Consider the following 16060-nt stretch of genomic DNA (forward strand, 5'->3'; position numbering starts at 1 on the left):
TAATTTAGCATATTTTAACTTTCTGTGTAAAGTCATTATTACTGAAAAAAAATTCCAAAGTCAGGTCAGTCTGTGGCAACCTCCAATGAACTTGACAGAAGGAAAAAAAACTTGACCCGTGACCTTCATTAAAACAGAATTTGCTTTTGTTTTTTTTTTAATTTTCAGTATACATGTGCTTAATCTTACCCAATAAGTGATAAAAATTTGAAAATTAATTTTAATTACTGGTGTAAAGTGACATAAACAGCTTAATAAACACGTGTTTTCTTGAGGGGGTGTGGCCCGGGTGTGGCACATCCTGACATCGCATTGTTTGTAACTTTATATTTCTGTGTTTTATGACTATATTTGTTCACAATCAGCATGCTATGCTTTTAATTTTGATAAAGGGTAAGTATACCAAGTTACAAAACCTGAAATCTAACTAATAATTCATACTTTCAGTTTAAAAAATAATGAAAACGATCATCAATGAAGAAAGCGTAAACATTCTATTTTTAGGTGTGACATAAAAAAACAGTCATAAATCTAGCCAAATGATTGGATTCTTGCGCAGCACACATTTTCCCGCGCCTCGTTTTCACTAAGCAAGATTATAATAAAATGGCATTATTGGGGGGTGATCGTTTTCCCACGCACATATCTCATTAACACGCCAAATTATTACCAGTTAATGGTAATGTGTGTAAAATTAATACTTTAAAGTTTACATCTGACATAAGCTGGTTTGCATCTGGAAGCGATATGTAAGAGTTATTTGATATAAAAGACAAGAATTCATAGAGCTACTTTCACTAAGGCGCCGCTTGCGAGACAAACAAAGGAATTAGGCCAAAAGTAGATCCGACAATTCTTAAATAACAGACTTAAATAGAAACGGATAGTTCCGATTTCTTAAATTAACGATGGCTTCGTAATCATTAGTTTTATCGCTCTACCCATTAGTGAAAGCGAAACTGGTCGCCATTTTTGGTAAGCGCATGAGCCGTGAGATGGCTTCAAAACAACAAACCCGGAAGCTGCGAATTCGAACGGCCTACTAATGACCTAATGTTAAATCTAAATGTATTACTAGATCTAGATTCTAGATCTATTAGTTATTAGATGAGGCCTAATGTATTTGAGTAACAATAATACAATATAAATTAAATACCATTAGGCTTAGGCCTAACATTAACAACATATCAATTTAATATTTTTAATATGAATTAATGACTTTATCATAATCAACCCAGTATTTATTGACTATTGTTTACTGAACTGTGAGTCTTGACAAAGTTCAAGTTGTGTAACACTCACTCAGCTCAAAAAGTAAAGTGTAGACTTCTGTCGAGAAAATATAGATCTAGATCTAGCTAGTCTGACATAGACTGGATCTAGATTTTAGAGCAGAATAATAATTTCTACTAGATTCTAGATTTGTAGATCTAGACTCTAGGCCTAGATTAGATCTCTAAATTTCTAGAATACAGATCAAAATTCCATAAGAATTTGCGGGAATGGTGATAGTTTTACAATTGCCGCCGTATGTAAAAAGATAGAGGAGCATAGCTGGTGAAACGAAAGTAAAAACAGCTGATAGGCTAAGCTAGATGTCAAGTTCATATGTCAAGGGAAAAAGCAAGTTGAACGAATTATCAGTTGGTTAAAAATGCGAACAGCGTAACCTACTTAATTTATTTGTGTTGCCGCTGTGCTTTGTTTTTGAAAAGAAATAAAAGTTTGAGAGATTTTGTATTTACAGCTGAATGTAACCCAAACTGTAACTGTAAGTTACGTGTAAGTCAGTGTTGAGTCAAGTTTATTTATTATTATATTATTTAATATTAATAAATAATATTAGATTATTATTATTAGTTAGCAAGTTATTAATATTAGTATATTTAGTTACAATTTAGTATATTATTAGCCTATAATCTATAAACTATAATATACTAGATCTATATACTAACTATACTATAAAGTATAAAGTATTATAATTATATAATACTAATAGTATAATTAAGTATAATAGTATTATTAATTAATAACTATTATTATAGGCCTAATAATAATTAATAATTATATTAATTTATTATATTAATTAAGTTATGACTAGTAAAAGTCACTAAGACTAAGAGTTGTTTTTTTTTAGTTTAGGTCAGTTGTTTAGGACTAGATCTAGGAGTTTAGACTTAGAGTTTAGGTTAGGCAGTCACAGTTTTGAGTTTTTTTTATTTAGGTCTACTAACTAGATCTAGATCTAGAGAATCTAGATCTAGCTAGAAGTACTAGTCTAGATCTATTCTACACCTCTACACTATCTAGAATCTAGATCTAAATCTAGTTTTGGATTCTAGATCTAGATTACTTAACTTAATTTTAATTAATTATGATTACCAAGAATGAAGGGGTCAGATGAAAGCAAGCACCCCGGCCAGGATGGGGACATTCAACATTGGGGGTTGAGCATCAGGTCAGCAACCTTATGCCTAATATAGTGAAAAACAACTCACTACAGAAACACAGACAAGGAGAAATGGAAAGAATGGATCTCCTTATGGAGAATTTATGAAGTCAAGTGTTGAAAGCCAATATGTAGCCTATGTATTGGAAACTACCAGGTCGACCACCATTACATGACCTAGAAGAAGACACCAAGAAGATTGGATACTCCAGGCTGGGGACAGTTGGAGAGACTTATCCAGGACAGAGACGCCTGGAAAGCTCTTGTTAGCGGCATATGTTCCAGAGGGGCGACAGGCAAACCTAACCTAACATATGCATAATCATATGTATATTCACCGAACCGTTCTGAATAGTTCCATTATCAGCACTGACAAAATCTGATCATGAATCAATCATATAAGCCGAGAGTGTGTCTTGACCTTAGGGTTGCCAGATACCTTTTCCGAAAATACTGGACACCTTTCCATCCTTCCCTTCTCAGGCATGCCGCAAAGCAGAAGAGGGGTAACAGTATTATTCATATACTTGTCCAGTATTTATATTTATTTTATCCTGGACAGTCTGCTCAAATACTGGACTGTCCAGTTCAAAACTGGACACCTGGCAACCCTACTTGACCTCTGTAGAACCCCTGAGACTGATTCACTGAATCCCTAGGGTTCAGTTGAACCCAGGTTAAGAACCACTGTTCTAGTCGCAAGGAGGGAATCTATCGTCTAGATCAGGGGTTCCCAACCCTGTGCCCCCCTGTATGCAATTTGAAAAAAATGCCAAATAATTTTATTATTTTGAAACATTTTTGTTTATTATTTATTAATACATTATGACTATAAGAAAATAAATTATGGGAAAATGACAAGTTATGGAAGGAGTTTGTCGATTTAAAATAGGTGGTGCCCGCCACCCTACCGATATTTTAGAATGTGCTCTAGAGTAAAAAAAAAGGTTGGGAACCCCTGGTCTAGATTGATGGAACAGAATCTAGTCATTCTACTTGGTAGCTTGTGGTGGTGTCATAGCATTCAGTGTGTAGCCTTCTGTGTACAATGTGGTTTGGAGAACCAATGCATTACCAAGAAGGCTCACTAAAGCAAAGACTTCAGGTCCATAAACTCAAGTCTAGAATAGGTCAAGATTTTAGTCTAGTTTCAATATGTATTATTAATGGGACAAATAGTTTTAGCTTTAGCAAAAATGTTTAGATCTTAATACTGTTCACTAAAAAAAATGTATCTTTTTCTGCTTGCTTTTTTTTTCTCAGGGTTACTGTTGAATTGTGACAAAACCAGATCACCAATTACTAAGTCTATAAAAAAAAACTGTATATCTAGCCAACTAACTAGATCTAGTTAGTGGCCAGATAAAGTTTTCTTTAGACAATCACAATGATGGCAAAATTTGATGTTGATGGTTTTAAGAACCATCTAAAAACAGCTAAAATTGGTAGAACAATTCTTTATGAGGAGATTACTGGATCAACTATGGATGATGCTAGACGGCTGGCGCATCAAGGTAAATAATAAAAATATAATTATAGCAGATTAGCTCTTATAAAAACCTGGTTAGTGTTTGTACATGTAATACATTTTATTTTAAGCTATATAAGAGAAAGTTAGTGACAATGAGAAATGTGTTTCAGTATAAAGAATGTGTTAAAGTTAAAAGTATGATTGTGTAGTCTTGAGTTATACCACGTTTACACTTGCGACATGTATACTATACATGTCTAGAAAAAAAAACTTCGCAATAAGTGAGTAGGCTCCCCTATTATCTTAGGCCCTAAAGCGAAGTTTTTTTCCTAGAAATGTATAGTATACATGTCACAAGTGTAAACACGGTATTAGAACTGTGAATTGTTTTAATTGAGGGGGGATAATTATTAATTAATTATTAGTATGATCAAATAGTACAATTTTTTTGAACCCACTCTTTTAGTACATCAGACTATAAGAACGGTTAGTTAGATATTTAAAATGTTATAGTTAGAACTTAATTTTTTACTAGAGTCTGTGTGTACATTTCAAAATTGTAAGACTAAACTTTTTAAACTGGTTGATTAAAGTCTTATTCACACTAGAATATAAGCTTTCTTGGTTTATCAGAGCAGTATTTCTCTACTTTCCTGTTAAAGTTATATAGTCATATACTTACATTATAATTAAATAATTACAAGTCTTAGTATTTCAGAAACCTGCTAACTTTAATTAGCCGGTGTTTGAGTTCTCTATGACAAAACCCAGTTACACCTGTTTCTCCCCATGCTCCCTCAGACCAATCCACCCCTTGTGGTGATCAGTTGCGTAGGTAGGGGGGGGGGTCATAACCCCCCATAGACCCCTCGGTAAATATGTAAAGTATGAGGGGGGGGGGTGCAAATCGAAAGTTTGAGGGGGGGGTGCAAATCGAAAGTTTGAAGGGGGGGGTGCAAATTGAAAGTTTGAGGGGTGTGCTAATCAAAAGTCTAAGGGGAGAGCAAATCGAAAGCTTGTCCCTGGGTAAAAATTGGACCCCCCCCCCCTTGAGACGATCCTGGCTACGCCACTGCTTGTGATATACAGTGTTAACTTATCACAGCATTTAGAAACTCAACCCCAGCTTTGCTGTATTTAGACCAGAGGTTGTGGTCTTTAGTGAGATAACTAGAGACTGGTGTTAGCTCCCTTAGTTGTTTGTCACATTTTCTCTTAATAAATTATATGTGTATTAGAGGAGATGATAATCTCCCCTGGTTGTCAATTTTTCTCTTCATAAATTATGAAATAATAGGAAGGGTTGTCAAATTAAGTACAACTTTAGCAGCAACATTTTTAGTTATTTCCGTTTATTTGGCTAAAATAGACTCTATTTTTAGGCAGTGGAAAACTATTACCCATTGCTCATGTAAAATTGAAAACATTTTTTAAAAAAATGTATGCTAAACAATTTTTGTTTTAAACAGTGAATGACTACCCTCATGGTACAGCTGTTCTATCAGAGAGACAAACCAACGCCCGTGGTGCAAAAGATCACAAATGGGATGCATCCAACACTGGAAACATTTACGTTTCTTTCATCTTACACCTGCCTTCTTGTTTCAAGGTATTTTTTGTGTTACGTAATAATTTAAGTTACACACGTTGGTTGACACAGCAGTATAGTATTGTATTGAACTTTAGCTCTGTTGCTATCACTTTTAGGGACATTAAGGTTGAATGGTATAGCACTTTACTGCTAACCATTAAGTAATGAGCTTATAGTCTGTATGTAAAATAAAAGTAAAGGTACCCTTTTTGATCTGGTGGTCAATATGGCAGGTGAAGTAGAGTTCATCTGTTTCAGTAACCTTTGTCTATGGAGGGATATTGTGGTTAGTTCTTCCCATTTAATCTGTATGAAACCCTGATATTGAGGTCACATAAACAAATGAGCTGCTATTTCACCTGCCATACAAACTGATAGCTCTATTGCAGTACTTTACTTTATTTTTACTAGGAAAGGACCATCAAGCAAACAACAGTGTACTTAATAACTTAATTAGTATACAGCCTATCTCTGTTAAATAGTTAATGGGGTAAGGTGTAATTAAAGGTAGACTTGATAATTTGAAATTGCGTATCATTAACAGATAAACACTGATGAAAGCTGGCCTGTATTTTTGTTTACCAGACTTTACACTGGTTATCTTATCTTGGTTATCATTGTTATTGTTGTTATTGTTTAGTCTCTTCCTTTCAGTCATTTGAGGGTAAATATGACCTTGAGGTGGCCGCGTGCCTGGCTGTCCTACAAGTTGCACGTAAATATGGAGTTGTCCAGGCCATTCCAAAGTGGCCTAATGACATCTGGGTCAAAGGTCACAAGCTGGCCGGGTTTTTAGCAGAAGATGGTCGCTTTGACATACCAGGTAGGGTGGTTCAACAATTGGTTGTTTGTATAAGTGTTGCTGCTTGATAAAAATGTAATAGCTCTTTTTAAATGCCATTGCATTCTTTAATTTTAAAAGTACCTCTTTCAGAGGAAGAGTTTATGCATACGAACAAGAACTAAAATAAACAATCTCTTCATACACTTAAGTCAAATACAGTGTTTCTTTTAGAAATTTTCCTCTGAATGTGCGGGTGGTTAAAGTATATACTTTCTGTTTGAAATTTTATTAAAAATTTTGTTTGGAGAGGTAAACATCACACCCCTTCTCCCCTCCCCCCTCCCTGAAGAAGAGTAGCTTAAAACAAAACACTGGTCAAATAACAGATAAACTCAACATCATATGCTCTATGGACTATCATGTCAGAAAGACAAATGTACAAAAACTTTGCTTTATCTTATAGGGAAAGTTACTTTATCTTAAATGGAACTTCACTTTGTCTGAAGAGAACTTTGCTTTTATTTTGACTGATGACACAGTTGAACTATTATTGTTGCTAGGTTCAGCCAACTCCCTCATCATCCTTGGCATGGGGGTCAATGTTAATGCTGATACGCGTCGTAATGCAGACCTGCACAGTATTGCCACAAGTCTGTTTTGTGAAAGGGGTGGAGTGGCTGTTGACAGGTATATTAACACATTCTTCCCTTATTTCTTTAGATTAATAGAAATAAGTTTTTAGACCAAAATACATAGTTTTATTTAAACCTATATAGTTTTCTTTAAACACTCATTTTACCTAAAGAAATATATTTTATCACACAGATATCTTTTGTTAAATATTTAACAGTCTTGCTCATGGTTATTCTTCAGTTTTTCAACGTTAGCTTATGTTTCAATGTTTGTGTAATAATTGTGCTTTAAAAAACTCATTAATACTCATTAAAAATACTCCACCAATATCTGCGACATCAGTGAATGGTTAAAATAGAAGCTTTTTTTTGTTTTAAACATAAAAATCATGCTTTTTAAAATTTTAAACAAAAATATTATACTTCAGACATAAAATAAAAAACGCTAAATAAAACTTGCATTCTTTTTTACAGAGAGGCATTTTTTGCAGATGTTTGTGCTGCTTTAGAGACTAACTTGGCCCACTCGAGGGAGTACAGCTTAGATATATTCAGGAGAGAAAACCTTTTCCAAGAGCATTGCTCTGTGTCTGTTACTAACCTCTCATTGGGCTGTGTCATTGATGCTGAGTTTGTGGCTATTTGTGGTAACTGGGATATTAAATTCATTGGTAGGTTATTTTGTTGTGATAGAAATACTGCAGTTGAGCACACTTTTATTTTAGTTCTTTGCAAAATTATTTCTTTAAAAATGCAGATTCCACTAACACTGACCGATTCCCTTTTTTTACTTTCTCGTATATACAGAGTATGGAGAAAGTATTGTAATCGTGAAAAAAAAAATCGAGATTTTTGCAAATCTTGATGTTTTATACCTCCCTGAGTTGGAAAAACATAATTTTGCAATCTTGTCCGTATGTCTGTGTGTGTATGTGCGTGTGTATGTGTGTGTATGTATGTACGTGTGTCTGTACTTAAGTACCGTTACAGCTAGGTTGCTGAAATTTCATAAATAAGTATAATATCAAATTTGTAGATCGGTATCAACTTTTCAGCAATTTCCGATAACCCGCACTATTAAGCACAATTTTGTTTCTACAAGATTCTATTCTATTTTAAAAAGTTTAAGTAACTAAAAATGGATTAAAAATCATGTCTATATCCCGAGGTGCCATCCCCCATAGTGTTATGTAAGAATATGCGAGAAAGTTTAGGGGAGATCACTCCCGGTTTATTTAGTGTTGGTTTACAATGCTGACTTAGACAAAAAGCTGACAGACAAAACTGACAGGCTACTGACAAATGGCTAACAGTCAAATGGCTGACAGAACAATTGGCCTACTTATCAATGATCAAACTTGCAAGCTCGCCTTTTGTTCATATTTCTGTTTATCCGGATCTATAAAATGGAAAATTGCTTGCGGCAACATATACTTAAAATTTTAATCAACAGCAGAGTTGTCTGTTACATTTTGGATACCCATCTTATTTTTCTGGGATATAATTAGCTCTAGCTCTTAAGTGGCGGTTAATTTATTTTCCAGTAAAAGCTTTTTTTTTTTAAAGAAATATTTCAATTATCCACTTGAAATTTTAAGAGACATCTGTGGTTTTCAAGTATTCAGAAGTGTCGTCCTACATATCCAAACATGCCAGAACTACAAACTAGACATGTGAAATAGATTGTATAGACATGTTTAATTTAACCACAAATAAATCTTGTTAGAAGCTCAGTGTTATTTCAAATCTATATGAATACAAACGTCATGATCAGGTTTCCAGTATGTCTTTAGTAATTTAAAAAAAATTTTATGTAGGGTTTTTTTTTTTAAATTATTATTTTGATTTAGCTAATACTGTTAGGTAAATTTTATTAGGTTATTTCACATTCATCTGACTTGATGGATAATTGAGGTTTATAATGTCCTTGTTTGTTGTAAGCCAGGTTTTAGCACTTTTCGTTGAGTTGATTTTTCCAAAAAAAAAAAGTATGACATATTTTTTTTGCACCTTTTATAACATGCAAATAGATTTTGAAGTACCTTTACTAATAATAGAGAGAATTTGTTTTTGGATTTTGCTATTTAACAATATTTTTAAAAGTTTTGTTTCAATAGTTCAAATGATAAGCCTCCTACATTTCAATATTCCAGACAAATCAAACAACAAAACTCTACAAGGAAATTCCGAAACATTTTCTGTCAGACCCAAGGCTTTGAGGAAGATTCTAGTTGTTTCTACAGGGATACAAAACAGCAAGTCTGCAGTGCACCTGTTGAACTGGCTGAATTCCCTGGTCGACACCTCAAAGTATGTTGTGTGCATGGTTCCAGAGAACTCTATTATCAGCTCAGGTGAGAACATTACCTGGATTTAATCAATTAAAGGTTTTTTTTAAGTTACAGTCTCGATGGGCGAGATTGGGTTTATGAGTAGATAGGATTATCTAGGTGTAGGTACTTAAATATCTGACCATCGCTGGACATGGTTGTATGCAGATAAAGGTACTTAAAACCCTCGCTGTACTTTGCTTGACTGAGCTTAGTTACTTCAAGTTGACAAAACCTGGACACACCCCTGTATACTCTTATACCTGGACTCCCCCCGCCTTTACATAGACATACCCCATTTACCTGTAAACAACCCTGTATCTGGATAACCTCCCCTGTGATTTTGCAAACCCTCTCTACCTTTAACCAGGGGAGATCACTGTGTTAATCATAGGAAAATCATAATTTTAAATATATTTTGTTATTAAAACTAGTTCTAATAAGCTCATCACAGCGGCTGATTAAAAAGTAGGTGTCAGTTTTTTCTATTAGAAATGAAAAATCTTATAAATAGGTTTTTAATGATTTGACTATTGACGATGGTAATTTCAGATGCTTGGATGACTAGCTGTGCCCTTTTAATCCTAGCTGAGCATGTGTATGAGCCTGATCCTGTCAGCAGTAAACTGTACCTGTTTCTGCAGTCAGGTGGTTCAGTCATGGCCAATGGCATGGCCTCACACTTCCTGGCCAAGCTGCTTGGTAAAGATTCCTTCTCTATGTTTTAAGAATTTAAAAATTTTATCAGACTATTTTGTTGAATTAACTTTTTACAACTTTGATAGCTACCGGCCTGTTTTCAACTTAAAAGCAATTTTATTTTTTTTACTTCTGAATGAAAGAAAATTATTTTTTAAATTTCGTAGTGACCCTCTTTTGAGCACATTTATAATTTTATGATAAATAAACCGGGAGTGATCTCCCCTAAACTTTCTCGAATATTCTTATTAATACTAATAGTTTCGCTGTCTGTCTATCTATCTATCTGACAAGAACGCTCTAGAGAAAACACAAGGAAAATAAAAACATGCACAGTAATTCGAAAAACGAAGTATGACGTCGACACATTTAGCGCACAGAGTAGAAAATAATCTCAAACCCAGAGAGTGCTCAAAGTTATATGAAGTCATTGATTTTCGCGTTAACATTGAATAAAAAGGAAATGTTGTCTAATCTTAATGGTTTGCGTGAAGAGTTTCTTGCATACAATTCTTCGGGTAGGGGCGAAGCCCCACCCCCCCGCGTAAGAATGTCTGAGACCCCCCCCCCCCCCCTCGGGGAGGGGGCGGACACTGGAAAAAGTATATAATTATATTTCGTTGAATGGGACGGTAGACATGTTTTTTTTGGGGGGGGGGGGGGGGGTGGGGGGGGGGGGGGGGTGGGGGGGGTGGGGGGGGTGTGTGTGGGGGGTGGGGGGTGGTGTGTGTGGGGGGTGGGGTGGTTTTAGTTTAGACTTTTTCCTCCCCAGAGAGGGGTGGGGGTACTTGAAATTTTCGGGGGCGGGGGTAGAATTTTCGGGGAAGGGGCGGACACTGGAAAAAGTATATAATTATATTTCGTTGAATGGGACGGTAGGCATGTTTTTTTTTTTGGGGGGGGGGTGGAGGGGTGGGGGGGGGGTTGGTGTGTGTGGGGGGGGGCGGTGTGTGGAGGGGGCGGTGTGTGGGGGGGGGTGGGGGGTGGGGGTGGGGGGTGGTGTGTGGGGGTGGGGTGGGGGTTGTGTGTGTGGGGGGGGTGGGTTGGTTTTAGTTTAGAGAAAAGAGACAGCACTATCAAGCTAGCGCCCGGTGTATCCTTCCTCAACGGGCCATTTTTCTCGTATAAAATAACAGGGGATGGGAACTCGGGCTATAGACATGATTTTTAATCCATTTTAAATACTTAAAGTTTTAAAAATAGAATAAAATCTCGTAGACAAATTAATTGCACACCAAGTGAACGCCAAATAAAAAAGCGCATAATAGTGCGCAATATTATTATTACTTTTAAAATTTACATAAGTTTTTTGAGAAATCGGAAGTAGCGTAAAGTACTACTTCCAGTCAACGGAAATGACTCAAAATTTAATAGAAGGTAGAGAATTAGATCTTTTACTTACGTATGAAATTTCATTTATCTATCTGAAATAGTACTCAAGTTATAGGCTTTTGAAAAATTCAAAGTAGGAAAAGTACCACTTCCGGTTATCAGAAATCGCTCAAAAGTTGATACGGATCTACGATTTTGATTAAATACTTGTATATGAAATTTCATCAACCTAGCTGTAACGGTACTCAAGTTATCGTGTTTACACACGGACTGACAGACAGACACACACACACACACAGACATACGGACAAGATTGCAAAATTATGTTTTTCCGTATCAGTGAGGTGTGAAACGTCGAGATTTGTAAAAATCTCGATTTTTTTTTTTTTGCACGATTACAAGACTTTCTCTATACTTCGTATATACGAGAAAGTAAAAAGTAATCCTATTAAATTTTTATTAGAGGATATTGTTACATGTTTTTGATGAGTATTCAACACATTTATTTTTTTATTGATGACGGTTCATCAGTTATAAAATGTGTATATTTATTAATCAGATGTTCCCCTGAAAGAAATGCTTCTAGAATCTTCCACACTGAACTCTGACCTCGGCCTGGTCCATCTCCAAGTGCAGACTGAAGTCACGTCTGACCAGAGAGGAACCTCACCCCCAGGGGACCCAGACAAACAGTTTTTGTCTGTGATCCCAGCAGCCAATGGGAGAGAATTCACCACCGTGACTGCCAGTCTAGAGCCCCTTATCTTCCCCACCAGTCCTGTCTGCTTTCAGTTCTTCTCCCAGGACAACTGTGACAACATCTCATTGGACTTTGTTGAGGAGAGTCTCAAAGCTTTGAGCATAGACCAGACATTGGTTACTAATGGGGATGCGGATGCCAGCGGTAAAAAAGTTCAGTTGAAAGCTTTTTATAAGAATCAGGATGAGCAAAACAAAACTGTGGCGATTTTTACTGCAAGATTGAACAGGGGAGGTAAAGTGGCATTTTGGGGATTTGATGTTGGAGTGGTCTACCCATTAATTTCAGAGGAAGAGTGGTCCAAGTTAGAGGGTCCCAATGAGCCCAAGAATGTTCACGCAGATAGGTTCAAGCGAGACCAGCTTCTAATGCGTGTTTTAGAAATTTTGCTGCATTAGGAACTTGTACAAATTACAGTGCAATTTTTAGATGTGCTTTCCATTGTCAAGTAGAATACAAGGAGGCTGGAATAGTTTTCTGAGACTTGTTGATTGAGTTTATAATTATATTTTTTGTACAAGTATAACTCAATGAGCTTAGTGGAAAATACAAGAAATCTTTGGATTTTAAAGCAGGATAAGAGATTTTGGGATTATATGTGGTCTAGTTCCTCTTTCTGTTCTATCAAAAGAGATTTCCTGATTATACATGGTCTAGATCCTCTATCTGTTCCAGTTTTATCCTATTCTTATGGTGTTGTTGACCTCCATGCTTTTTATAGGTTGCTTATTTTTTCAAATCAGACATATCTGGACAGTCCACTTGATGTTTTCTGAGATAGAGATGAAACTACTTCCCAGAAAATACTCGTTTATGTTAACCTTTCTGCCCTGGCCGTGTACTTTCCATTTCTCATTCCTCGTACAATATTTTTTTATTCAATGTCCAGTTGCATGATTTTCCATCTAACATGCTTAATGTTCACAAACACAAAAGGATGTATTTGACTTGAATTATTTTTCTTTTCACTAAAATGCCAGACAGAATAATTATTTGAAAGGGTAATGGTCAAACCTACTTCCCCTAAAATTAAATTATAAAAATTTTAGTTTTTTGTCAGAGGGAGTCATGCTGGCTGAACATAACACAGCCATTTTGATTGTCTGACCTAGAATCTAGATACAGAAAACAATACATATTTAATGTGGACAAGTAATGTTAGCTTCCTTCATTTTTTACAGCTTTATTAGTTTTGTTCAAGTAATTCTCTACATGTCATGAGTTATTGTTTTAAATGATAATGTTACATATTTTGTTTTGAACCTAATGAGATGTGTGTACATGGCAATAAATCTCTGGGCAGGAGGGTACTGAATGTAAGGGGCTGAGGGACAAGCACAAATGTAGGTCTGAGTGGTAAGGGTTAACATGTTTTTTATTATGACCTTAAATGTAACCTAATGGCCAGTAACTGGTAATTGCCCAGAATACCACTCATAGTTATATTAAACCTACAAAGTTTATAAAACAATGGGTTTTTTTGGTGAGGAATAGTGGATTAATTGCAGTGATTGTTTCTGCTAATAAAAAGTATTGTTTTTATAAATATAATATGTTAGGTTTTTTTTTTATTCATGTACATCAGTAATATTAAATGTCTGGTGAATGTTTTTTTTTCTTAACTTGAAACCTGTGTTTTTAGTTTTATCTACTAGTTGACATATATTACAAATATTATCTTATACAGTAGAAAAACTGGGAGTTAAAATAATTTGAAGTAATAATGTGTTTTAATTTTTAATTCTGAGGATTTTAAAAAGGCAAATAAAACAAACTTGATGTCTTTTTCAATTCAGACAATTACCCTTTTGTATATATATTTTGTTTTCAAAATTTGATGGTAATTTTGATTGGGTTATTGCTTTGTGAACAATGTAATCGAATACAAATGTAGTTAGTATAACAGAATAACAGTTTACATATATGGGCTTTTAGTCTCATTTTATATTAATTAAATATCAATTCATAGAGTCCTATATTTATATATGTATGATTGTATTTACAATTAAATATTAATGAATTCAATATAATCAGAAGAAACATTGAAAGACATCTGTTTAGATCTCTACCTACTAAGAGCATCAGGTGTTGCTTGTAAGTTGTTCAGTGTTTGTTAGAGGAAATTTAAGCACTAGTTATTTAAAGCTGTTATTGTTAATTATACAACAGTTTTCTGTGCATTTACAATAATGATATTGATTATTAGTCTTTTTTTTTTGTAAAATTATACTTAGTTTTTGTTCAGTTTTTTATTTTTATTTCTCTAAATTTGACTACTTATTTTTAAAATAAAAAGTTATTTCTTTATCTCTTATACTTAAAATCTATAGACATTCTTGCTTATATTTTTAAGAAAGCCGAAACACTATTAAGAATTATGATTAATTAGTTCAATATATGGTTTGCTATCTTTGTTGTTTTTAAAAAAATACTCCTATAAATAAGAGGTAACAAAAAAGCATACTTTGTGTGTTCATATTAATGTCCATTGTTTAGATTCAAGTGAAACAGTTTTGTTCACTTGTTACTTAAGCTGCTTGTGGGTGGGCATGTTATGACAGGAGAGGGGTAATGAACCTGTACACAGTAAAACTCAACTTTTAATACAGTAATCACAATCAGGGAATCAGCTGTAAAAAAATACCTTATTTAATTTTATTTGTTTTAAAAATCTTTAACAGCTTATGTTGTGTGAATATTACTTTATTTCCCCCTTTTAACTTTACCAAAGAGGCTGTATTTAAAACATTGTGCATGTTTTTTTTTTATATTTTTGCTTTGGGTTAATTATTTTTTAAAAATATTTTACTTTAGTGGGCTAACTTTTATAAGGTGCCTTACAATGCATATTTTGTCCTATATTTGTAAATTAGAATTTTAATCCAAACTTAATGCATTTCAACTGCTATTGATTTATAAAAGGTATTTTGATAATACCAACTGCTGAATTAAAAAATAAAAAAGTTCAATTTTTTTTATTTGTGGCTTAGCTGTTTACTTCAACAAATACATTTTTTTTTATGTAGCAGTTTTGGTTAGGTTATATTTGATTCGTTAAAAAATTATATTTTTTTAAAAAGGTTAATTGAAAGTTAGTATTAATCAATGCTTGATTTTTGTGTAAGTATCAATGCATTCACATTTTCTTAATTTTTAAAGTATGTAGAAAAAAATTGTAAGTGTTGAATTGATAATTTGGACCTCTGTAATAGCTAGTTCCAGTCAATTAAAAAATGTAGGTTGTTTGTGTTCTACTCACTCTAATGATTCTAAACCTTGATCTGTAACTTTGTATTTTCAGTATTACATATTTAACTCCTAACAGTGCAAACATTTTTTATACAGTAATTTAATACTTTTAAAGTGGTTTCTTATTTTCTGTACCTTTGTTAATTAAAGGTGCTTATTAATTAAAGTTGCCTGTACCTTTAAATAATTTTTTGATGGTTTGAATGAGATTTCTAAACCTTCAGCAGTGGAGAGTTTTTTGTGTGTGTTTCTACGATGACTGTTTTATTTGTTCACATTCCTAAAGAAAATCTCCACCTTATTTCATCTTTTTGATGCAAACAGCATTGTAATGCTTGTCACATGTACTGCTAAGTTTAAACATGGTATATTAATGGGTTGTTTAAACTGATTTTCATGAAAACCAGATGTGCGTCCTGCAGGAAATATTTGTTTATTTTTTATAATCAAGTCAATATTAATTTAAGTAAATAAAAGGAAGTAAAAAAAAAAATACTTTGTTAAAATTTATGTGGTAATCTATTTGTGATGTCCACAAAAGTTGATTGAGGATGCATGTCTACTGGGGTGGGGGTGGTCGTCCATCTAGAATTCCAAATATTTAATTTACAAGCTATTTGGAAAAAAATCAAGTTTTTTGTGTGTGTTGACAGCTTCAATGACCACTTTGTTAAAAATGACTTCTGTATGTGGGATTGGTGATGGATTCATAGGAGAACTAGCCTACATATCTCTTGCTTCATCCCTTATGTGTGATATTTCT

The 16060-nt window shown here is 34.2% G+C and overlaps 1 protein-coding gene across 2 annotated transcripts; it reads left to right on the plus strand.

Annotated features, from left to right (window-relative positions):
• Nucleotides 1–1649: 1649 nt before the first annotated feature.
• LOC131929956 (uncharacterized) lies at nucleotides 1650–15772 on the plus strand. 2 transcript variants are annotated; one of them, XM_059286343.1, is made up of 9 exons: nucleotides 1650–1771; nucleotides 3713–3963; nucleotides 5390–5529; nucleotides 6166–6334; nucleotides 6856–6982; nucleotides 7402–7598; nucleotides 9081–9281; nucleotides 9810–9959; nucleotides 11848–15772. In XM_059286343.1, exons 2-9 carry the CDS (start codon nucleotides 3837–3839, stop codon nucleotides 12444–12446), a joined length of 1710 nt encoding a protein of 569 aa, XP_059142326.1. In that variant the 5' UTR covers nucleotides 1650–1771; nucleotides 3713–3836; the 3' UTR covers nucleotides 12447–15772. The 2 variants fall into 2 exon arrangements, with proteins under 2 accessions (XP_059142326.1, XP_059142325.1); XM_059286342.1 differs by having other exon boundaries at nucleotides 1658–1782.
• The last annotated feature ends 288 nt before the right edge of the window (nucleotides 15773–16060 follow it).

This window comes from Physella acuta, unplaced genomic scaffold, assembly GCF_028476545.2.
Source record: "Physella acuta isolate Inbredline_101_S28 unplaced genomic scaffold, ASM2847654v3 ptg001698l, whole genome shotgun sequence".
Classification (NCBI taxonomy): domain Eukaryota; kingdom Metazoa; phylum Mollusca; class Gastropoda; family Physidae; genus Physella; species Physella acuta.

What these genes read in the sequence shown, in the direction of transcription:
- LOC131929956 (XM_059286343.1), top strand. Translation starts at nt 3,837, where the DNA reads ATGATGGCAAAATTTGATGTTGATGGTTTTAAGAACCATCTAAAAACA. An exon ending in TAGACGGCTGGCGCATCAAG is followed by an intron (nt 3,964 to 5,389) that starts GTAAATAATAAA and finishes TGTTTTAAACAG; the next exon opens with TGAATGACTACCCTCATGGT. An exon ending in CTGGGATATTAAATTCATTG is followed by an intron (nt 7,599 to 9,080) that starts GTAGGTTATTTT and finishes TCAATATTCCAG; the next exon opens with ACAAATCAAACAACAAAACT.